Source organism: Ciconia boyciana, chromosome 2, assembly GCF_034638445.1.
Source record: "Ciconia boyciana chromosome 2, ASM3463844v1, whole genome shotgun sequence".
In the NCBI taxonomy this organism is placed as follows: Eukaryota; Metazoa; Chordata; class Aves; order Ciconiiformes; family Ciconiidae; genus Ciconia; species Ciconia boyciana.
In genome coordinates, this window is record NC_132935.1 from 97,559,435 (window position 1) to 97,584,289 (window position 24,855).

The window sequence follows — 24,855 nt, forward strand, 5'->3', positions numbered from 1 at the left end:
AACGCTGCCTGGAAAAGCCGCTGCCGTTTCTGTTCCCGGTACCAATGCCGGTCACGGCATCCCGGGCGCGGGTCAGTACCGCCCGGCAGGGGAGCGGGCAGCGGGCGGCTCCGCCGCCGCGCACCGGCGGGAACGGCCCGAGCCCCCGGGGGGCGGTGCCACGGGCACGTGGGGTGAGCCCGTCCCTATGGCGAGGGCCAATCAGGGAGAGGTGCGCAGCTCGTGCGCTGCTTAACGGCCACTGGGACCCTGCCCCTTCCACACGCTCCAGGGACCCGCGGCGCCCACGCCCTCCAGCTCCTCGCACTGCGCCTGCGCGGGGCCGCCGGCCCCTCCTCTCCCACTCCCTCCCCTACGGCGGGGGCTGGCGTCTCGCGCTGCGAGCGGCACGCGCCGCCCTCGTGCGGGCGCGGGGCTTCTCCCATCTCCCGCGGGCGGGGCCGCTGCTGCATGGAGCTGCCCGCGTGAGGGAGGGAGTCTCGCGGCCGCCCCGCCCCGCCCCAGGTGATGCCCGTGGCCGGGCGGGCGATGCCGGCGGCGAGGCGGCGGCGGCGGCGGCCACCACCGTTACCGACGGCGACGGAGGCGGCGATGGGGTCCGCGCGGGCCTTGTCGCCGGCCCCCGCCACCGGCTCGCACCTCGGGGCCGCCCTGCCCTGCCCCTGAGCCGCGGGGAAGCGCCAGCGGCCGGCCCCATCGCCCGGCTCCCCCCGGCCGCCATCTCCCCCCTCCGTCCTCGATGTCTCCCCCGCGGCGCGGAGGCCCCTTCGCCGCCTCCCCGCCCTCTTGCTCCTCGCCGCCGCCGCAGCCCTCCCGCCCCGCGGCCCGGCGGCGAGAGGCGTCCGGCCTCCCAGTCGTCAGGCCGTCGCTGCCGCCCGTCCCCCCCGGCTGAGGAGCGGCGGAGGAGACGCCGCTGGACCACCTGCCACGATGAAGGTGGAAGCGGGGGACAACTCCATGATCAACCTGTCGGTGCAGCAAGTGCTGAGTCTGTGGGCACACGGCACCGTCCTCCGCAACCTCACCGGTAACTGGGCGGCGGCCGGGAGGGCGGCGGGGCGTGGGTATGGGTACGGGTATGCAGGGAGGAGGTTGGGCTGGCTCTGGCACACGCGTGGGGGCGGCGGGGCGAGCTGCGGGCCGAGGGGGCTGGAGTGCGGAGAGTAGCGTGGGTTTGCCTGTGCATCCCTGTGTGTAGGTGGCCAAGTGGTGCCGTCAGTGTGGGAACCGCTCCGTGAGTGGAGAGGGAGCCCCGTGGTACACAATGGAGGGCGTGGGTGTAGGGCCGGTGTGTAGGGCTGGGGGTGGTCTCCCTGTGTGTTGCACGTAGGGAGCGCTGATGTTTGTGTTCCTGAGTCTATGCATGCGTGTGTGTGTGTGTATATACGTGTTTGTTCTGTGAGCGTGCATATCGTGTGTGTATGCTTGAAGCGCTTGGGTGTGGGGTTGGTACGTCCAGGGAAACGAGAGGGATCTGTGCGTTACGTGTTGGGAGGACTGGTGTGTGCGCCTGAGATCTGTGCGACTGCATGAGTAAAGGAGCTGATGATGTGAACGTGTTCACTCACTTTTGTATGTGTGTATGTAATAAAAGGCTAATGGTATAGGGTTTGTGTATATGAGCGAATTGATGGGTACCTGTGTGTGAGTAAAGCGTTGTAGAAAGTGTGTGTGAATGTATAAATATGTATGGAAGGCTGGAGTACGTTTGCGGGAGTGGTGGCTTTTTTGTGTGTGTGTGGATATATGCTCGTTGGCATTTGACAGAAAGCTATAAAACCAAACAAAAAACCCCCAGATAAATGAATGTGAGAAGCAGGGACTCTCTTCTCCACCCACATCCCTACCCCCAGTATGCCCCTGGACAATGAGGGCTATGGGAGTTAATGGGGTGGCAGAGGTTTGCTGACAAATACACATAATCTTAAGCATCAGGGATTCTTAACAGACTGAGCTGTTCTGAAAAAGTTCTGTGAACCAAAGTAGAGTCAGGTCTTCCTTCTCTGTTAGGAGAGGGGAGCTTTAGCTAGCTTTGGTGAGAACTGGCTTTTTTCTGCTCAGTCTCATGCTGAAAAATGGGTGTGGACTACTGTGAGAGCCAAGGTGTATAGTGGAGAGGTGTATCTTCTGATTTCCTATTCTGTCCAGGTGTAAAGAAAATCATAAGCTTCCAGCTCTGAATAAGGAGGGATTTGACATCAATAGCAGAGATATTACTGAGTAAATTCTTTCCGCTTTGTATATTATGTGGTGACAGGTTAGTGGGAAATGTTGAGTAAAGAGGATATGTTTCTAATATTTATGAAAATATACTAAAATTTATGAGAGAGTCTTATGCCCTCTTTTTCCCTCTCTGTATTAGTGATTGATAGATTATTTTTTTTAAAATCTATTCAAGGTGGAAGAAGTATAATGAAAATAGAGGTGTAGCTGAAGTTGAAGCTGTAGCAAACAAAAAGGTCATAGATCAAATAAAAACAGAATCTGTATAATCTGTTTACGACATTAAAAAGTATCCTGGAAGTTAAAAGAACAAGAAACATAATAAAGCCTAAGATAATCACTTTCTAAGGTGTGTTTTTGATGATTAAATTTTTCAGGCATTAGTGTGGTGACACACTAATACAGCTCATTTTCTGAATAGCTATTTTTGCGTACTTATTATAAAAACATAATTTGTACTCTTAAAGGAAAAAGTTAAGAATGGATTTAACTTTTCTTTGTGCCAGACATTCTCTATAAAGTTTTTCTTACTAGTGCATTATACAACATAGGCATTTCTGTGAAATTCAGTGCTGAGTGTTAAGTAAGCAAAACATTTTGTTTCTCAGTGCTTTTGCAATATAACGAGGGGTTGCACAAGGTATTTTTTAATGTGGTATGGTTTTTCTTTTTAATTTAAAGAATATGAAAAATAATTCTCTGTCATAGTGTTGTTGGAGAATGTCAGTGTCAGTTGTAGTTGCACTATACTTTCTGAATAGGTGCTTAATTGCAGGTTATCCTTATAGCCATGAGCTGCTGTGCTGAATGTTCTTATGGACTGTCGACAGTTAATAACTTTCACTGGATTTAAAATCCTCTATGTAAGATACACTGTTACTGATTATATCTTAGGAGATTGTATTTAATATAATAATTCATATTAACAAATAGGTGTTACTAAACTTACATAAACCCTTCCTAAAATACTTACCAAATGCAGAAGTAAACTTTGTGCAAAAACAGAAGTTCTGGTTTTTCCATGCTAAGAAAATAGGTGTGTGAATGAGTTTACCTTGTTTGACTACTTAATTCATTCCATTTTTGCATCTCTGTCAAGTATAAGGAGAAACTTTTTCAGAATACTGGGAAAAGAAATTCATAAATATACAGTATTCCATGAATATTCTTTAAGACTGCTTTGTGTTTGTTTTTGGACTGAAAGTTGTGGTCTGGACTTGGCTTTTAAGTTGCACAAGTAAAAGCATATCAACTTTAGATAAACGGCGTTGATTAGGTTTGCACAAAGTTCTGAAGGTTTATCAGCAAACTCATATCCTTCTTAAAAAATATATTCATTTTTCAAAATTTCAACGGGGATCTGATATGAACTCCATCTTAAACCAGGAAGTGCTTCAAACTTTAATGGTTTAATTTTGGGGTTTTTTTCCCCTTAATGAGAAGCTGAACCATTATTTTTATACCATATATCTGATTCGGGTTCAATATATATATATTAAAAAAATGTGTTTCATATAAGGCTCAAAATACCCAGGAGACCACAGACAATTTCACTCCTGCCACATACACTTCACAGCCTGTGACAGCCAAAGCTGCAATCACTGTTTTTTGTAGCTGAACCTTGGCCCGCCAACATGGTGTACTTTGCTTCATATCCTCCTGCCTTCACTTGAGAGGAAGAGGAGGGTTACTGTAAATGGTGGAGGTAAGTGTCTAGTAACCATGGGAGAGGCTTTTACCTCGCCCTGTTTTACCTCCTCCAGCAAATCCCCAAAACAGCTCCTTTATATGGACCGGTTGTGTTTTAGAGTTAGTGGTAGATCAGGGTTTACTAGAACAAGTCAGATAATTGCTGAATCTGAACTGAAAAAAAAATCCCAGTTTGAGTGTCCATTAAAATAAATATTTCTGTTTAAAGGCTACCTCCACAATAAAGAACTTAGCAATATTTCTACTCCTCCTATAACCAATGTAAATGTTTTATTTATGTCTAGTTATTGCATGTTCCAAAGATTTAAGCTCCTGGTCCAAGTTATTCCAAAGGCGTAAGCTTCTGGTCTGAATGGGTTTTATGTTAGTCACTGAGGAGGTAGGGGGAGAATGTAGTCTCCTCTGTGCCACTACATGCAGAGTAGTTTACAAAAACAAACAAACAAAAAAACCCACCACAAACTTTTGTTGTACTGTATGAGTTCTAAAGTCACAGTCATCTTCCTTCTCCACCCCACACCCCCAGCATCCTAAGTGATGAGCTCAAGACTGTACAACTGTTTTTATACACTTCGAAATAAAAGTTTGTAATTTTAAAGTGCTGGACAGTAATAACTCCTGAATTTCTTGAAAATTAACATTTATAAGAGACTATGGGTGTTGCACAGAAGATGCTGCTTGTCTGTTATATTTTTTCCTAAGCTTCATCCTATAATCATAAATCCCTGATTGTCTGGATTATGTCTTTGTCCCCTGTCCTGTAACTTGAGAGGACTAGTCTGCAATTTATGATTTAAATGCTCTTCAGCAAGTGCTTCTTTTCCACTTAATGCAGCAAAAGCGTTAGCGTCTCCAAACAACAATTTGACTGTATACTCCTGATAACTTTGACAATACCAGTTAATACAATAATTAAGGAGAGGACCCAGTGATGAAGAAAATACTGTAACATGTAAAGAGCAGAGTTACATTTGCAGGTATAATATACTGGCATTTCTTAATCTGAGTGCTTTGAGTTTATAAATCTCTAGGAATATAACATTATACAGTTTCTTAATTCAAATTCCAACAGGTGCTACCTTGTTGACTTAAATTTGTATCTTTGTATTCACAGCACAGATACTTATTGCCTGACTTCACTCTGTAGCTAATAGTGGTAGGCTGGGTACATAGATTGGAATCTCAAGAGGGATACTTTCTTTTAGAGTAATCAGTCTTGATTTATGAAATGTTGTAGGCAATCATTCATCTGGCAAAACAAGCTAAGGAATAGTGAAAACTAGTGGACTAGTGAAAGAAGGAAGAAGGAAAGAGGACTAGTGCAAAGAAAACTGCTGAAGGTGAAGGACTAAGGAGGTACTCCACGTTTACTGAAGCTGAGTGTCAGTAGGACAGTATGTTCATATATGTAGATAATATTTGAAAATGTTAGCATTTTTATACTTTGTGGGTTGACTTTGCATTTTTTTATTTGCCCAAGATAAAGCTGTTGATGGAGTGCAACTTCAAGTTTTGATAAGTTGGAAGCGATATGAATGTTATTCTAAAGTGTAGCATGCTTTAAAAACTTTTTTAAATCTCAAATCTAATCTTTAAGGTTGTGTATGCCTACACCAATATGATATGTATAATGTGTATATATAGTACATAAGAATAGTGTATGTATGATATGTATCTATGGTATATATAATACCTAAATTAACAAAGTAATGCTCTAAAACTGGAGCAATAGGGCATGAATTACAAGTTATTTGAGCCTTGTAGCTTTTCTGGTTAAAAAAAATAAAAATAAAAATCCCCACCCAAGTAAAACCAGTGGAAAGGAACCTAAACTGAAGACAAGATTTAAGATAGTGATTAAGTGCTAAGAATTTTAGATAAACCTGAAAAATGGATCTCAGTTGTCCTTATTAGAAAAGCTGTGGCTTCTATGCAATAGATTGGATGTCACTGTGCTTGTAAGATAGTAAGTACTGGATCTTTCCTAGTTCCCTGTTCGTGCATTCCTTTGGCAACTGTGCAGTTTTGATACAGAGACTGTGTTTTGGCTACTTAAAGTAATTTGGATACAATGAAAGTAAACTCTGAAACTTTCTCAGGGTCAAGCAAAGGAAACTGGGAGGTTTTTCTAAAGTTTTATTCATGACTCTTTAGGGTAGCCCTATGAGGACATGACTAAATAAATGGAGGCGAGGTTAGTATTTGGAGCTCTCTGTCAGATAAAGCTAAATCATTATTACCATACCAGCAAAGTATTCCATATGTGCAGCTCATCATCAAAAGAGCAAGCTAATTAGTATAGCTACACAAAGACTGAGGTTTTTTTGACCGCATGCTTTTTTATCGAGGTAGAAACGATGATCATGTAGGTAAGTTTATACCTCATAAAGTATGAATCAATATATAGGACATAAATAGTTTTTGTACCAGCATGTTCTTAAGACAGTTCGGTCCCCCTTCCTCCTCCTTATAGGTATTGCAAATCTTTCAACTACTCGGTTGTTTTTGAACAAGAAAAGTCTTGACAGTTTGTGTCCAGAGGTCCACGTTCTCTTTCTCTATTTTCTAGTGGCATCTCTGTGTTATCCTTAACCCATTCTTTGATCCCTTCATTGTTACTCTAGCACACTTTTTTTCTGAGGGTCATCTCTCATCGTGATTCTGGAGTTTGATGATACTGAATGTTAGTGAACCTTGAACTCTTCCACTCATAAATTCCTGTGCATTAAGTTCTTTGCCCTCAACATGTCAGGATAAGAATGACTAAGTTGTCCTCTAGGTTTATGGAGCTTGAAGCCTCCTCCAGTTTGCTTAAAAGGTTTGCTGTCCTCCTTACCCTGTCCATCCACATTAAACAGCTTACTCAGTCTTCATCACTGGCCTAATTAATGAGCAGAAGTAAATAAGTGAGTGTGTTGAACCATCAGGCATAAAAAGGATAAATAAAGGGAGATAAGAAAGGATGACTCTTCCTGCCTTTCCTATAGAAGGTGCTCAAAAGAGATTTATCCTGTTTCAGCTTCTAGGACTGAGGTGGTGTTTTAATGAAGTGAGGTGGTGATTTAACCAAGTGGATGATGCCTACTCAGGAATCTGAAGAAATTTTTGTATTCAGAAGAATTGCTAATAAATATGCAGTCTCTTACTAAATGTGTAATCTGTAGCTGAAGAATAGAAAACACTTATGTGAAATAGTCAATTGATACGATTCTCTGAATTACACATCTTCCAGGTTTTTTTTAACAGCTACTTTAACATGACAAAGATGACTGTGATGAGAGGTTCATAAATTATGGTTGTAAATGTCTCCAATTTTGTATGTTGTGTTAAGTTTTATGGGAAATATGTTGCTGTGTTTCACTGAGTCCCTCACTAGAAAAGCCAACTTTGCAAGAGAAAGATTTGGTCTAAATCAATTATTAAAAAGCTTTGTATGATCAAATTTTCAATTTCTTTAGTATCAGATTTTAAAATGGTACTGTCATACAATGATTAGGTAAGCTATCATCCTAGAATATTTGTTGAGTAGTGTGATTATTCCTTTTTCTTTATTTTGTATCAGGATGCAATAATATAAGTTATTGCCTATTCCTTGCTAATATCAACAATTAAAAAAAAAAACCAAAACAAAACCCAAAATAACACATCTCTAGGAAATTAAAGGTATCTTGGTACTGAGGGGAGATGCTAGAATAGTTCCAACCACAAGACAAATTGGTTCTACTGTTTCCTGTTCAGGGAGACTTTTTCTCTTCCTTCCCTTTTAAAATCTAGTTCTTGTTGCAGCAGGTGAGAATATTTAGCAAGAATGTGTGTGAGGGGAGGGGGAGGACAAAACAAAAATCCTCTAGTCTCTCTGCTCATAACTCTGTCTAGTAACTTGGTAAATAAAAGCTTTTCAGCTGCTTTCATTTAACAAAATTAGAAATGTAAGTTGGTGGAGAGTGGATAATCTGAAGCATATGTACTTGATGGAGTTACCCAAATAAAAAGCAACTCCAAATAGAAGATGATCTCTAAGTAATTTGCATACTTAGAGGATAGAGACAGTTAACCAGTCCTCAACTGCTTGCTGTGTCCCTCACCCTGCTGCCTGCCTTCTGCAAATCAGTGTCACAGGTCTATGACCCTAACCTTTCTGTTCACACCTGTCACTTCCCCCTTCTGTCTCCTTCTCAAATAAACAAATTTTTGGTCCTGCCTCCCTCTTACCTTCAGCTAGACGTGAAGGTGTTCCCTCCCTCCCCTCCACCTGTGCTGAAGTGAACACCTACAAGTTTTAGCATCTACAGTCAGTTTGGCAAAATTATAAGCTATTACGAATAATTTGTAATAAGAAGGTACTGGGTTGTTGCAGGTATGTGTAACACTATCTGTATTTCTTGTGTCACTGACTTTACAATGCTATTGACATGGAAACGTAAGCCTCTGTGAAGTGATGGTTTATAACTGGTTTCTTTAAATGCTACAGCTGCATTTGTGTGGAACAAGGAATATTTCTGGATGTTCTCTAATTACCTTTTGAATGCATTCAATATGCATGTTGCTTTTAAAGAGTAGGAGAAGAAAGTGTGTACCAAGGAATGCAAGTTTATATTCCCTTTATCCAACAGGACATTTGGGGCTAGTTCTATTCTCGTGTCTCCTGCCCTAAATATAAAGTGAGCGGTGATGCTAATTTTCCTTGAGCCTTATTTGGAATGTAAAGAAGACCTAAGATAGTTGCTCACTATACTGCTGTTTTGTGTAAGGGTTTGTAAATATTTTTGGTTTCTTTGTTACAGGGGAGTAGTTAGACTCTCCATAATGTTTCCTTTTCTTCTAAAAACACAGTCATCTTAATAAGTCTTCCTAAGACTGGAAATCAGTTCCCTTTTCTACTTGGTGAGGGTTGACAATGACCACAAACACTGATTTCCTAAAAGGTGATGCAGTGCCTAGTAAACCCTGTGGAAATTACAAGGAATGACAGTGTCAAACAGAGTCAGATTCCAACAGACTTTCTTGGTCCAGTTTCAAGCTTTTCAGCTGCAATGGCATTTTAGGAGAGAATGACTGAAAGTGCAGCTTTCAGTGTCCTGGGACTGTCCCTCAGATACATTTGCAGAGAGACAATATCAAGAGGTTTGCTTCTCTCCCCCCTAGCATATTTATGTATTGGCCATTCACTTCAGAATAACTGGCTGCTGAATAGGCTGCCATAATCGCAGGTCGCCTTTTACCTGAAATAAGAGTCTTCTGTTCTTGGGCTTCATGTTAAATGGGGACATGTTTGTCTCATTCTGATGCAGTTTTATGAAATTGGTTGATAGCTGCCTGATTTCCGTATCCACAACAGCACACCTTCCAGAATTTTGGGTTTTTTTGGACTGTGGAAGAACTGATGGGATAATACTAATCAATACACCATTGGCATAGTTATGGAGTGTTTGGCAGTCTTAGAAGCCTGCAGTTGTCATGTAATCTTACATAAGAACCAAGCATTTTCTTCAACTGCAGATTTGAAATGTGTATTCTCAGGGTCCGTAACTGGGCTATCAGGTTATCTTTAGTAATATTGCAAGAGGCCCTCACTTTTTCTTGGTAGATGTTTCATCTCTTGCATCCATCTTGGTCAAGAGAAATGAAAGTTTGGGTCAAGAACTTTGTCAGCACTCTGTCCTGATGATCCAGGCCTCTCTTTTACTGAGTATTTTGCGTATCAATATAACCCGAGTGGTATGAAAATTGTGTGACAGACTTAATTGCAGGAAAGGGTGCTGTGTCCAGAAAATAAGTAGCATCTCCACTACAGTATTTACGGGCAAACAAGGCAAAACATCCTCTTCGGTGTAAGAACAAGTTATCTTTTGAAATGGTGCACTGAACATCACATTCACCTGCCAGCAGTTTAGTTTTGTGCTTCTCTGAATAATCTGGGAGATGGGCTCAACCACGTTGCTGTGGAGAACTAAAATGGAAGATCTACAATACGCACATAATATCTTCTAGGATTGAAGGTTTTCAGAGATCAACATCTGCAAGCAAGGAAATGCTTGCTCTTGCCTACTAGATGCATTCTTATCCCCATATTAGAGTTATTTTCTGTAACTTTTGTTCTTCATGTTTATTCATATGGTAAAGTGGAACATACACCTTGTTTTTTTCACTGCCAGTGTTGCCAAAGCACTTTAGACTTGAGGACCTGTTCAGTCTGTTGCTGAACTATAGTCTGCTCAGTCCATACCTCTAAAATTTATTAAGTATCTGCTAACAGTCTACCTGGTGTTCAAGGAAATGATCCCCCATGGGACAGGAGCTTAGTTTTGATTATTCATTTTGATAGAATAATGTTTTGAGCTGTTAAGAATCTGGTTTTGAGACATCTTTCAATGAAAGGGTATTCCCTGGTAACTCTTCTGATGTACGCTAGAAGAATGAAAGTGTTCCTTCCTGACAGGGTTTTCCTGCCCAAAGCTGTATGTGATTTATGTTTGCAAGAAAGTAAACTTTTTTCCAATCTCCTAAGGCTTATTTCCCTATGGTCAAACTGTAGGTCTAGCAGGGCTGTTGGGTTCTATATTGATAGATCGTTTGGCTAACCTCCTTCCTTATTAGCTTCCACTAGAAAAAAACAATGGGAACACCCAAGCTGTGCTAGTAACAGACAAGGCCTGTTAGAACTGCAGGAGAGGTTCCCCTCCCAAACTGTCTATGACCATGGCAGATTAGATCAGCAATCAGTCATTCTTTCTTAATGTTAGTGAGGGGGTTTGTCAGGTATTTGTAGAGTGACTACTTGGCACTCTTGCCACTGTTCTGTCACAGTAGCTTCTGAGAATAATGAGACATTTAATGGAACAGTACTGTGGTCATTATCCTTTTGCAAAGATTTTTGAGACCCACCGTGGGGCCAGGGGTGAAGGGATTGAGGACCTGAGGAGAGCTGCTTGGAGCCACCCTCAATATATGTGTGCATATATCCAAGTGCTCAGAGAAAAGTTACATCTTGAACTACAGCTGAAGTATTAATTGAATGTAGATTTACCACCCACCTTCCTTGCTGCTCTCTTAAGAGAGCCTTTTGGTTACCATAATTTAGAGGAGTTGCAAGTCCTACAAGATAGTTTTGCCTTTTATGCCTGTGTGAAAGGGGAAGGGTTGAGTCTACTCTCAAAGTCCTGCTAAATGAAAAAGCTTAAACTCTGTATTTATGCTATGGATATACATACAATATTGACATTGGAGTCAAAGGACTGTGTTTATTGTGTAGCAACCATTCTTTCTCAGCATCCTTTCACAGTATGTTTTGTTTGAACTGCTAAGTATTTTTTAAGTTAGCTAATTGGGTCATATTTCTGCTCAAATGACCGATGTGTGTCAAGCTGCAATAATACAGACTCACCTCATAAACAATAGGTAATCTGCTGTTGTAAGGAAGCTGTATTATTTTTTTTGAGGGGGAAGTGCAGCAAAAACTCTGAATTAATGACAGTGTCGTGGGATTATGTCAATCGGGAAAATGTGCCCCAATTTGCTGAATTCTGAGATGATATATACGTAATGTAGTTGACTTATGCAACAAAAAGGGATTTTTTTTTTTTTCCCCACCTTTTTGAGTTATAGTAAGTGTTTTTAGAAAATTACCACCAAGTAAGAAATGCTCTTTAATTCTTATGTAGCTTCATTGATAGTTCCTGCTCTTTTCTTTGGAGGTAATGATTATGTCTGCTGTTCTTCAGAGAAATGTTTGTACTCCACACATTCTCATGACCTCTTGTCCTTACTTAGTAATTTAAATAACAGTGATTACCTGTCTCTATGAAGTTCTGCACTAAGCAATTTGAAGCAAGGAGTTAGATGTATTCAAATTTCTTGTTAAAATTGTAGTGTTTTTATTTGTACCTTTGAAGCTAATTCGATGGAACACTCTATTACAGCTCCTGGGTAGATAAACTGAAGTCTTTAATCTCAGTTTTCCCATTTGATATCTCTGATGCTGTCTCTTCTTTTAAAAAAAAAAAAACAAACAACCAAACAAAAACCCAAAACAATTCTTGACTTTTTCCTGGTTCAGTTTTTTTTCAGAGAATATGTCATTCTGCAGGAGTAGTTACAATACCTAGTAAGAAATTGCAATTAACGTTGTTTAAAGATACCATTAAAAGAATGATGGACTTATTACAATAATACATCTAAATTAAGAATTGTGCCAGAATCCTTTTTATAATTTTTTGATCATAACAGAGTTGTTCCTTTATGATAGACTGCTAAAAGGGGGAAAGTGTCTTGAGCATATGCTGATGTTGTCACATTGATTCCTTCTAAGATGAAAATCAGTATTGCTTTTCTCTTACTGTTGATTGTATGCAATGTTTTAAAGTTTCTTACTTATAAAGTTCTTGTCTCACAAATATTAACCCTTTATTTGACTGCTTTCTTTCAGAGATGTGGTACTGGGTTTTCCTCTGGGCTCTCTTCTCCTCTCTCTTTGTCCATGGTGCTGTGGGAGTATTAATGTTTGTGATGCTGCAGAGGCATAGGCAGGGGAGGCTGATCTCTGTCATTGTGGTCAGCATTGGATTTCTGGGTTCTATAACTGGAGCAATGATAACCAGTAAGTCTGTCTTTTCTTTTTTCTTTTTTTTCTTATTTTACATCTAACTTCTAAAAAGAAAAAAAAACCTCTTAGTGATTTATTAATTGTTTATTAAGGATTTTGCCTTAGCTATATAGCTATCCTAATGATAATGACAGCTGAGTTGCTCTTCTATTGTGTAAAGATAAAACTACTGTAAATTGTCAGAGAAGTGCAGAAATCATCCTACTCTTTCATTTTGGGAACGTGGAGTACCAAGCTATTCAAAAGGTGTATGCTCAGCAGGTAATATTTTTTTGGCATCAGGAAGAGCAGTCCTGTCCTACCATACTTGTTGCAGATTTTTTTGTCAAAGGTTTCTGATCAAGATCACATCTTAGTACCCTTAAAGCCTCACGTTTCTTTTGGAAATGAGGTCCTGATTCCATTGGTTGCAAGGCTGACTTCTGCTCATTTCCTTGGGCCTGCTGGCGGTTTTTAAATTGCACCTGGATAGGATGTTGCTCTCAAAAGAAGTAAAGGTGCAACATAGGTAGTGATTTACAGCTAAGAAAATTCATTTGGTGGTTTGGAGAAGTTACACTTGGCTCATGGATTTGAAAGAACTTTCCAGTCGGTAGCTTGGCCATAATGTTACTTTCTAATTTATTTGGGTTAGGGAGGAAAGAGGGAGGAAGGCCATTAGACTCCCCTCTCCCCTGCCCCCCCCCCCCCAAAAAAAAAAAAAAAAAAAAAAATTAAGCAGTGCTGTTGTTCTAGGTAACATGCCCTTTGGCAAGGGCATCTGTTACAGAGTTTCTTATGGTATTAGTCTAATGCCTATCACTCAAGATACATTTTAGACATTTTTTATTTCTTGACATTGTATACACAGATAAGATGCTAATCAGTTTCTGTTAAAGCAGCATGCTGAAAGGTTCACAGAGCTATAGTTAAAACCTGTACTCATCATTAAAACATTGCAGAAAGCAGGAGTATTTTATGTAGTAAAATGCAGAAGAATTACACCTGACCAAATATGGCACACAAGTGATGTTGCCAAGAACGTTTTGAGGAAATGCTGCTTAGCTGTTTTCATCTAGAGTTATTGGTATCGGATACTGTTTTTCCATCTTTCCTAAGAAATTCCGTTATCTGTGTCAATACTGAAATATATGCCATAAGATCAGTAGGACACTTTATTCAGTCTTTGGCTTTATCATATTCAGCTACTTTTATCTAACTTATAAATAAACCACAGTAGCTTTTCCAAGCAAATATGAGCATGGTAAGTTTTCTGTTGGGAGGGGGTGGTGGTGGTGGTGGAGAGAAATAGTGAATATTATTTTCACAGGGAAGAAGCTTGTGCTTCGTTGTCTGAAACAATGCTGGTAAGGAGTTCTCAACGTTAAAATCAATTGATTGATTGAGGTCTATTTTAACTTGAGCAGTAGTTTCTGCCCAAAGGTGTTCAGTGTTGTTGACAAGATGGTCTAACTTGAAAGGCCTTTGAGGGTAAGGAACTGTAAATCTAGCGACCATCATATAGTCTTAAACTGTAGGCAAGCCTTGCTGCCTTTCATTCCCATTTTTCTGTGTACTGCCCAGATTATCAGAATAGTGGTATCACTTCAGCTTTGAACACATTAATGGATGATTTGTAACAGATTATTTCTTGCTGCTACTGAAAGACCTTCTTGCCTGTTGGTTTTCAAGGTTAAATAAAGATGCAAATTTCATGAAAAGTTTTGCTAAGACTTTCCTCAAAATGCTCTTTTAATTGCTATATATTTCTCAGCCTAGAATTTCCATAATTTAACACAATATAGTTCAGTATAACTCTACTTTTTTTTTTTTTTGCTAAGGTGAGGTGGAACCAGCTGAGTTCCTTACATTACATGTTATGCTGATTTTTTCCTATGATTAAAATAGCAGTGGTCCTGTTACAACGTCAATTGTGCATGAGCATTTCTGAAGAACAGAGGATAGGAAATGTGATGCTGGAATATCCAAGCAGAGACTTTTACAGTATTCTGTGGCTGGGAAGTTCAGGTTCAGTGTTTCTCCAATGAAAGTACTTTGTGTCTTTTATCTATGCATAAAAAGAGGAGCAACACAGTTGTATCTTTGGCATCCAGTTTTGCAGGTCAATGCATTTAACAAGTAAGCAGTCCTTATGTATTTATGTGTAAATTCACCTGAGAATTTCTCCAAGCTTAGACTGCAGACTTGTTATGCTGTTCCCAAAGGTATTGCGCAAAGCATTGCAACTTGGTTAGCCAAATACTTTTACTTCCAGGTATTTTTGTTTCTGGACAGTACTGGGTTGTTTGATACTGAAAGAAATTCTGTGGGGAGCTTCTGAAGACAAATTATGGTGATAAAATATTAAAGAGAGGATTTTTAATAGCTATTGTGCTGCCAACTGGGATGCAAGTTGAAGTATTTAGTTGTTTGGATATGCCTGTTTCAGTGCTTAAGAAATTGAAACAGCAAGCTGACTGCAATTTCCATTTTGTATTTCCAGTCCTCTGCACCGTTTGTGTAGGTGAATGAATGCAGTATAGATTATTAAATAATGCAAGCTTAATTTTGCTGAGGTAGATCTTTCAAACTTTCTGGACTTCTGGAGTGTTTTTACCAGCATGTAGAAAAGCCGGAAACCCCTCAGATTCTAGGCTTTGAAAAATCACAGAACTTAGTGGTTATAAAAAAAGGTATAAAAGTGTGCTAAATAGCAGTGGATACTGTCCCAAAAAAACCAACCCCAAAACCAAGAACAGATAAATGTCAGCCAGTTTGAGGCAAGGATTTTAGCTGTATTTCATCCAGAAGGGTCTGGTCTTCCCCCTCTCCCCAAGCACACTCCTTTTTGGTGACATATTCTCATTTCCCTCATTGGCAGCCTATTGTAGTGTACTTTGGCTCTATACCAATTGTGCTGCATTATGCATTACAGGTTGTATTACACACCGGTTTTTGATGAGTATAAATACATCATTATCAAACTACCAAATTTTTATGTTTTAATTATGGATATTTTCCAGAATATCTCAGTGTTTTCTCAAGAAGCCAAAAATTTTGGTTATTGATTAACTAATAGCATCAAATTCTGGTATCCCAGTTTGGCTGATTTGAATTCACTTTGAGAGTTCGATCGCCAAAATAATTTTAATGTCAGTACTGGGCTCAGTCTAAAGGATCTCCTTCAGTTTTTGACAGCAGATAGTCAAGGAACAAATGGAAAAGCTTATGCAAGGTAGCTGAGTGAAATACCATAAGGCTAGCCTTCTGGTGAGAGATTTCTGACAAAATATGCTTTACAGAATATGTTTTTTTAAAAAACACCACCAACAAAAAAAACCCAACCCAAAACTTATTCACCTAATAATTTGATTAATAGTGTTTATAAATACTGTTATGGCCACAATTATTAGTGAATTCTATTCTTCCTAAAATTTTTGTAAAAATGGGGTGTTACTCTTTTAAGATATCAGATTATGTTCAGATACAGGTTGTACTTTCAGAAAATCTGTTGGGACTTAATATATTTCCATGTTACTAGTGGGTTTTTGATCACTTCAGAAGACTATTCCTGTTAGAGACTGTGCAAAAACAAGAACATTCCAGATTTTTTAAACTCTTGCCTATTATTTAAAATTGGTGATGGCTTTTCAGTTTTTCTTTGAGCCTTGAAAAAGCTTCTGTGATCTCTGAAAGCATTTAATTATGATTAGATAGCATCTGAAACTATACACACTGAAGGTCTATAATTAAATTTTGGGTTTTGGTCTTCAGGAAAATTAATTCATTCTGAAATAAAGGACAATATACTTAATGTTTGTTCTTTAGGCAAAGAAAGCAAGCACTTTATAGAAAATACTAATTCAGAAAGTATTAACTAAAAGCTTTGTTGTAGGTGAACTTTTGAGGGTTGGATTGAGTAAAAATTTTTACCTATGTACACAGACGCATATAAGCCTGTATTTCTTTTTTCAGTGAACATTTTAGTGTCCTTAAAAGGTTCAGAAGTTGTTCCAGCAGAAAATGTTATTCATCATTAGCATGTTTTTCTCAGGTATTTGCTCCAAGACATCACAGCTATCCATTTGCTCTGTGACTTTTGTTCTTCAAAAGCATGTGATAAATTCAACATGTGAAAGACAGTAGAAGGGAGTTAGTAGCACCTGGCTTTGTTTACAGTGCAGTATTTTGTTTCTGGTTTATCCTGGCCATTTGATATTATACCTTAAATGGAAATTTGCACACAACTGTACAAGACAAATAGTCTCTTAATTTTTAATGTGTTATAGCTCAAAATCTAATCATATTGGTTAGAAATTTCCTCTCGTACATGTTCAAGGATAACAATGCAATACTTCGATCTTTTTCATGTTTTGCTTGATTTGCTAAATAGTTGTTAACAATTTAGTAGTTTAAGTCAAAACTAAACTGACACAATACGACCAGGTTATTCAACTGAAATATTAAATGAAGCTGACAGATGTGTAAGTGTTTAGAGTTATTTTGTAGATGCTAGCAGTTTTACTGTTGTTGTCTTCTCCCTGCCTATACAAGCACTATTAAACCACGCTTTGGACTTGGCCAATTTTTAAAGGGTTTTTTCTACCTTTTCAAATTAGCAGAAGGCAAAAATGTAAAAAAGATTTGAAGATGTCTGCAGGGAAATGGCAAGATTCAATTTTCTTAAATCAAACTAGTGCTGGAAAAGTTAATCTGGTTCAGTTGGGAAAATCATTCCTGAAGTACTTTGATAACAACTAGAAAAATACAAGCAAGACTAGTAATTCTATAATGCCATGAAGTAATACAGTGTTTGGTAATGTTCTATAAATAGCTGATGCATAGACACAGTAAACAATTTGTCATATATTTCAGCCTTGGCTTTATTTCTGTGATTTGATCGTTGTTTTTCTTCTGATTCTCAGGTGCTGCAGTAGCTGGAATTTACAGAGTAGCAGGAAAGAATATGGCTCCCTTAGAAGCTCTTGTCTTTGGTGTTGGACAGACAGTACTGACATTAATTATCTCATTTTCAAGAATTCTTGCAACGCTTTGAGACTTATGTAAAAGGGGAAAAAGTCAACTAGTTTAAAGAAATCTTTAATCTGAAGAGGAGCTTCCTGAAAGCGGATTCATCAGCTCACGAACTTGAATTCTAGCGCAAGAGAAAGGAAGCTGTGTGGAACCTGCACTACAAATGTAGAGGTTCAGTCAAATGAACAGACTGTCCTCTAGCGTCTGAACTGTTGTACTGCTCCACTGCGCCTTACGTGCCTCAGTCACAGGCAAGGTGCAATCCATGTGTGTGAAGTTGAGATAAAGCACCTTGAATAGCTGCCAGTCAGTAATGCTTGGTGATGGGATCATTGTTCTTAACAGTGTTGTAATAAAATAAAGGGACGCTCCTGAAAATTGCTGTACATGCCAAACTTGGAGGTTAATTCTTAACTGTTGGTTGGGTAAGCTTTGAAATTGTAATTATAGAAGAATGCTCTGAACACACATTCTACTTGAATTCAGGTAAAATAGCAAGATAACTGACTTCTGTATTGGCAGAATCTCTTTGAATGCTGAATATTCTTATTCAGCGTTCAAAACAACTGTTAGGTCTGTTTTGAAGTGTAGATGAATATTGATGGTGTTTAAGAACCACAGCATTAGCAACCCTGATGTAATTAGCACCATGTGTAGGATGGCTCGTGGCAGTTTTCTGAAGCTCAGTGCACCACTTCTTCATGGGTTTAGCTTCTCAAAAATCGGTAGTTTAAGGAGACTGTATGAGGGTTACTAAGTACAATCTGTTGTGTATGCACAAACAACTCTTAAATCGATGCGTTCCTTGAAATTATTTTGTCTTAAACACACAGATGGTTACAAGCCCTTCTGAAAACCTCGGAAAGGCTACTTGTTGCAAATAAGCTCCCTGTATTTATTTAGGCACTGACAGGACTCTTAACCCTACATATATTCTTTAAAGAACACACAAATATAACAGACTTTAAGGGAATACGCCTATGAGGAAAATGAAAAGGGATAAAAAAAAAAATTATATACTGATTTTCTACTGAACAAAAATGTTGAGTTTAATAAAATAGTTACTATACTCCAGAAGTTTGGAAGTGGGGCAGCACTAATGTATTTACTACCTTGTTCTGAACACTTTGTATCTTTGCAAAGATTAAGATACCTGGAACTTTCAAACACTTAGCTTTCAGTAGAGTTTGTGCTTTTCTGGTTTAAAAGGGACAGTAGTGTTGTGCATGTGAAATGTCTTAAATGTGAATGTTTTGGAGTGAATAGAAATTTTAAGTCCAATTATTTATGAAATGCAAAATTTAAAGGGCACAAAGTTCTGTGTGAGGAATAAGGAATCTTTTGCACCTTTCCTCAGCTGAATGCTTTTCAGCAGTCAGCTTTTAATGCTGACAGGAAGAGTAAATTGCTCGAAGATTTTGCTGTTAAGATGTCAAAAAGATTTTCAGGACTGTTGAAACCACCGGCACCTACTGCACAGATAAAAGAGTATGGTTAAAATATAACTTACAATCCAGCCGTATTGCTTAGTGCTTTAAAATATAATGGATTAACCTATCTGCCTTTATTTTACTCCACAAACTTTTTTTTTTTTAAAGTGCTAAGGATGCTAATATTACTTTTTTCTTTAAAAGTATTTAGGTCTTCTTTGGAAAATGTACAAAGTTATGGGCTTTGCAGGGAACAAGGTAAAATATGGGTTTATAAACCTTTTCAGTGTTATATTCTGGCTTTGAATTGCTTTAAAATGTGGCTGAATACATATATTCTCATTATTTTGAATGTCTTCAAAAGCTTATTTATTTTTTATGGTTTGGGTTTTTTACTTTCTGCTGATACTTTTTGGCATAACAATTGTTGCACTTTAGTAGACAATGAAATTATTACATCTGTAAAAGGCAATTTAAACTTCTCCCCATTGTCTTAAATTATGAGAGAACTGGTTTCAGGTATTTAAGTCAAATTGAATAATAAAATAATTGAAGATATTTCTTCTAATGTGCCTTCTTACATATCTTTTTAGGGGAGAGGATTTAAAAAAAATTTCCATATCTTCATTCTTGTTCTATTTTTACTATTTCTAACTAATTTGGTTATTTGATAGAATGTCTCACTCAACAGACATTAAAACATTTCTGTTTGGCAACCTGGAAATGCTTGTCTGGATAAAAACCAACCATTTAATGAAGCACTGTATTCAGTAATTTAGATTGTCTCATGACTTTACCTCACACTTAAACTTCTTCCCAGTTTCCAAATTTCCTTGAGCATCTGGATTCTCATTTATTGTACGAGGCTATTATGCTACCGCTGATCAATGGCTTGCTGTCTTTTGCCAAGTTAAACTGTAACAGACTACTGCTAACTTATGAAATGCATATACAAAACTTTTATTGGTGAGCTTCATTCTTCATTTTAATTGCAGTGCCAATGAAATTGTTGCCATTGTAACTTTCCTTCTTTGACAAGGAGGCATCTTTGCAGATGTTGTTACCTTCCTCCAAATAATTTTTATTGCACAGATCATTGTAATCACTTTTAAAACATTGTTAGGTGCTTAGTTGTCTCTGCTTCATATGGCATTATTGCCTGGCAACAATGAATAGGCAGATAATATAATGCCTAAGTGACTTAACAGAGACAAAGTTATGTATTTGATAGAAAATTGTTTTTAACTATTTCTTGTGAGGGATATATGAGGACAAATAGTTTGTCTACGAAGTATTCTTTGATCATAGCATGAAGTTACTGCATAACAACTCCAGCAGTGAAAGGAAGTGTAAGTGGCCTTATGTCTGTGAAACTTTGAAGTTTCATTCCACGTCCTTAGGAACAGCATTGTTAAACATAAGGTGCTCTAGTCAAAGTGCAGTGTATGCATATGTATATGTTTGTCTATATATATGTGTGTGAGTGATATTTTGGGGTGTGTTCTGTACCTTACACACACTAACAATTTAAATAACTTGTCTGAGAAAAAGAAAATTACTTCAGATACTTTTTCCCCCCCCCCTCCTTCTTGCTGTTAGGCCACAAAGCTATCTTGTGGGTGAATGGCACCGATGGTACTCTGGTTCCCTTTGGACAATACAGTGTTGTGCAGATGTCCACACAGGATCGTTTAGCGCTATCTTCAAATAGCTCTGCCCGTCTCTGCATTGTATCACTAGGCACATTCTGTGCATTGTTAATGAATAATTTCTGGTGAAGAACAAGTAATACATCAGCACAATTTTATCTTGGAGGAGGGGGAAATTCTGAATATACTATTCAATGTGAAGAAGCTTCAGCTGCTTTGTTAGAAGCTGCTGCTGCTAAAGGTTTAAACATTCCACACATTTCCAATTTATCAGTATGATCAAAAAAGTTTGTTTTGACTCGAAAACCCCAGCTATATTGTAGCAAAAAAATCTGCAAAATAATTATTGTCTTTAATTTCGTGGGTTATTCTGAGTTTATGAAACTAATCTGCGTACCATGACTAGCGATATAATTTGAAGTTTGCTGTTGACAGTTTTTTTTAAAAAAACCCAATAATTTAACCAGTTTTGAACATTCAACATGGACCAAAGTGAGTAGTCCTGATTTTGTGTAATGTAGCTTTCTATTTTTGAAGTATACTGTTTTTATTACTCTAAAGGAAATAGTATTCAGTCTTCAACATATTGCACACTATTTATTTTGGTTACAATTTCTATTTGAATTCTGTTGGGGGGGCATATATAATGCTATTTGAGTGGAAGCTGTAATGGAGTCTAAGCTCTAATAACTCTAAGAACTGATTTAATTGTTATTTTCTGTTTTAATTTATGTATTTAATGCACAAAGTATATTCTAATAATGCCTTTCTTGCATTAAATCTGAATATTATATAATGAGTATATTAAGCTGCATGGTTTTGTATGTAGCCATCATCACACATGTATAATTCCATACAAGCGATTAATTTTCTTCTTCAGACACAATAGTATATTCCTAGGTGTAACAAAATGTGGATGAATCACGACCAAAAAAAAAAAAAGTATGTGACTAATAAGGCTTAGAAAAACAATTGTGAACATGAGAATTTTTTCAGTTACACTTCTGTTTCTGGAAATATGCTTTTTTGTCATGTGTGTATTTCAGTTAAGGGGAAAATTGTGGAGATTGGTTGTTAGGATGACAACTGCAATCTAATCTAATTCCAGGCAATTTGAGATCAAATGAAATTCTCAGTTTTGTCACGATTTATAATGGAGTGCTACATATATATAAATGCTAGAATGTAACTTTGAGTGTTACCAGGATTTAACATACAACTGCATCAGCATATTGACAGAATGCCTTTTGAATTATTTCCTTTTTTTTAACCTCTAGATTGGGAGCAGCTCAAGGTGAAAAGGCTGTCTAAATCCTCAGCTGTTGCTTCAGAAGGAGTAAGTGTTCTTTGTGTACAGGTTAATTGAACACAGCTGAAAATTTGTATTTGGTTAAAAGTCAAATTTTTGGTCACACCTTAGTCATACCACCACAACCTTTAAGGTCAGTGGGAAGAGTATTCTGTACTCTGTTACAGCAATGAAATCTTCATCTGGGCTGCATTAGTTTGGGTACTTAACTGCACATCCTTTGGTGGAAATGAAGTTGTCATGGAAGGTAGACTTTAACCTGAGTGCATACTGTTTGATACCTTGTAAGTTAGAAAGATTGTGTCCTGACAGCATGCTGTTTCCCACACTTGTGCCTGGAGTTATACTTGAAATCAGTTTCTGCATTAAGTTTAAATGTAATCACAAAAATATCTCAAAGTCCGCAAAGATATGTTACTGCTTAGGGTATTCTCCCAGTATAGCAGGTGTAAAAACAATTATACTCTAAAGTAATGATCTAAAGTAGTATTTTCTTTCAGGAACACACATTTTTTCCACTTCTAATTGTTCATCTTGTAGTTAGTGAACACATTAAGAAGTTACTGCATGACTACTAGTAAGATTTGTCAGTTGTTAAAGGGAATGGATGGTATGTCCTCTTGTGCTTCTTTTGTGAATTGGAAAAAATAAAAAATCTATAAGGCAAAGTAAATACTGAAGAGATATTTTCAATAAAATAGATAATACTTGATTGATATAAACGGCATTCCTTTTGATTTGAGATCTAACTTTTTAAGTTTAATTCAGGTATTTAATATCACCATTGTAAAATCTGTTTCCGGATTATCCATCAATATAAAAGTATATTGATGAGGCCATCGGAGCTAAAAATCTAAAAAACCTTTCAAAATTACTTGGCTGGAGGTTTTTACTTGTTTCAAATGTGCTTAACTTTTATACAGATAATGAAGTTTTGAAGGTCCTTAATGTTTTGGGGTTTTAGAGGATAATCAGGTATTTATGTAACTAAACTTTTGACTGTGGCAATATATTGAATAGCACATAATTCTTCAGAAATGCTTATAGAAACCACTAAAGATAGATACCTATTTTACAGTTAGAAAAGGCTACAATACTTGACATCTATATTGATAACTGTAACAGTTGTACTGTAAGCTTTACAAATACAATCAGTATTATAACCATTTGGACTTGGCTGAGCAAATAAGGAGGAGAGGAAAAGGGAATTTGAAAATCCTTAAAAAAGAAAAAGGCAAAAAGTATCAATTCGCCCACTGACAAAATCGTGCTCCTCCAATACGGTTTTTCATCAAGCATGACTTAAAGAATAAATCATACACAATGCAGCATAATATCTCTCCATAAAGTGTCTTGTGGATAGAATGCATTCTGCAAATTTGTGTTAGAAATAAATGTTCATATTTTCACTTGATGAAGTTACCTAAGCTAAAGGATTGTGACCTAGGCGTTGTTACGAAGCTCAAAGATAGCAAGAACAGTGATGGAGAAGAGTGCTTTAACATATTGTTGATTTATACTTTGTACAGGACTATATTACACTGCAAAAAAGATATTCATTTTGAGTTATGGATGTACTGCATGTTCATGTAGCTGTTTAGCTCCAATTAAAAAAAAAAAGTACTTTAATGGGTGACACTTAAGCTGTAAATACTGTATACTATTATCTTTCATTTTTTAAGCAACTTTTTTATTTCCCTATTTGTGTACAGTTCTCTATGTACATATAAAAAAACCCACAACATTTTGAGAAACTTTTGTAGTTAACTTTTGCATTTTAATTGCAGTAATGATCTAAATACATCCATTCAGCTGTTTGTTTAGTTCTAAGTTTTCATTGTATGCTTTCAGGTTCTTTGAAAAGCAGCAATAACAGTTGGACAGTTACTTAAAGTAAAACTTTTTTCTGCACAATTTCCACTTCCACACTTTAGAATGGAGGCACAGTGGAACACTTGTCCAATTGTAAGATTTCAAGAACCTTTAAGTAGTTTTTATCTTTTTGTGATAGGAAATGTTTCATAGTAGCTTCTATACAGAATTTAAAAGTCAAACACAATTTCTCATGCTCATTTATTTGATTAAAAGTTTCTGTTATATTTTCATAAACTTTCCATAGCTTATTGCATGTGCTTATAAAAAAGTATCATAAAGCTATGTGTCGACCTCTGTATGAAATACTCTGATAACAAAAGTTTTACATTTTGTGAACCTGATTGAAATGTACAAATGTACACATAAAATAAAGCTAAAATTAATACTTAAGTGATGCAGTTTCTTCTAGACTGTAGTGGTGTGTTCCTGCAAGCGTCTTGTTTCTGCTTCATAGATAGAAATAAAACCTCAGTGGGACCTATGTTGGCACAAGACTAAAGTGTGTTGTGGGTGAGACTTTAATTTCTCCACTTTTTTTCATACATTATTTTAATACCTATGGCCTCTGTTTCTGGTAGTTAAATTCTAGCATGTGGAAAAAAAATGCCTGAGCAAATTAAACACATGTAAATGGCTAGTTACAACAGAAACTGAGGCACCTGCTTTTGTGGTTATCATAAGGGTTTGTTTATGCAACTGGATATGCATAGTTTAGAAAACAAATTGGTTGCAGAAATGAAAACCAGATTGATTTAGTTCATCAGATTAAGCCAGCTCACAATGGAATACTGTTTGGGGAAAAATATGCTGAGTCAACATGATGTAAAAGTTTTTATCTGTTTTATTTTTTGTTGACCTGCTGAGATATATAAATGCTATTTATTCCTGCTTTTGTCACGTGTGCTTTGTCTTTAAGGAAGTCTAATTCACCATAAGTGTATTAGTTGTTACCTCTTGGAGATGCCATTTTGACAAAGTATAATGTAAGCTTTGTATTGCTTTTTTTAAATAAAAGGTACAGTTTTATTGGCTTTATATTTTATT

At 37.8% G+C, this 24,855-nt stretch overlaps 1 protein-coding gene across 4 annotated transcripts; it reads left to right on the plus strand.

The window, feature by feature from the left end:
• The first annotated feature begins 297 nt into the window (after window positions 1-297).
• Window positions 298-24,201, plus strand: TMEM170B (transmembrane protein 170B). 4 transcript variants are annotated; one of them, XR_012041045.1, is made up of 5 exons: window positions 298-1,027; window positions 12,359-12,529; window positions 17,440-18,034; window positions 19,183-19,236; window positions 21,905-24,201. XR_012041045.1 is itself a non-coding variant. In XM_072853271.1 (3 exons), the coding sequence occupies exons 1-3, from the start codon at window positions 931-933 to the stop codon at window positions 17,568-17,570; spliced, it is 399 nt and encodes a 132-aa protein (XP_072709372.1). In that variant the 5' UTR covers window positions 298-930; the 3' UTR covers window positions 17,571-24,201. The 4 variants fall into 4 exon arrangements, 1 of the variants encoding a protein (XP_072709372.1); XR_012041043.1 differs by having other exon boundaries at window positions 17,440-19,236; XR_012041044.1 differs by having other exon boundaries at window positions 19,183-24,201.
• The last annotated feature ends 654 nt before the right edge of the window (window positions 24,202-24,855 follow it).

Bases quoted from the DNA above. Each gene is read 5' to 3' on its own strand.
- TMEM170B (XM_072853271.1), top strand. From the start codon at position 931: ATGAAGGTGGAAGCGGGGGACAACTCCATGATCAACCTGTCGGTGCAG. The intron at 1,028-12,358 runs GTAACTGGGCGG...GCTTTCTTTCAG, and splicing joins CGTCCTCCGCAACCTCACCG to AGATGTGGTACTGGGTTTTC. The intron at 12,530-17,439 runs GTAAGTCTGTCT...TCTGATTCTCAG, and splicing joins AACTGGAGCAATGATAACCA to GTGCTGCAGTAGCTGGAATT.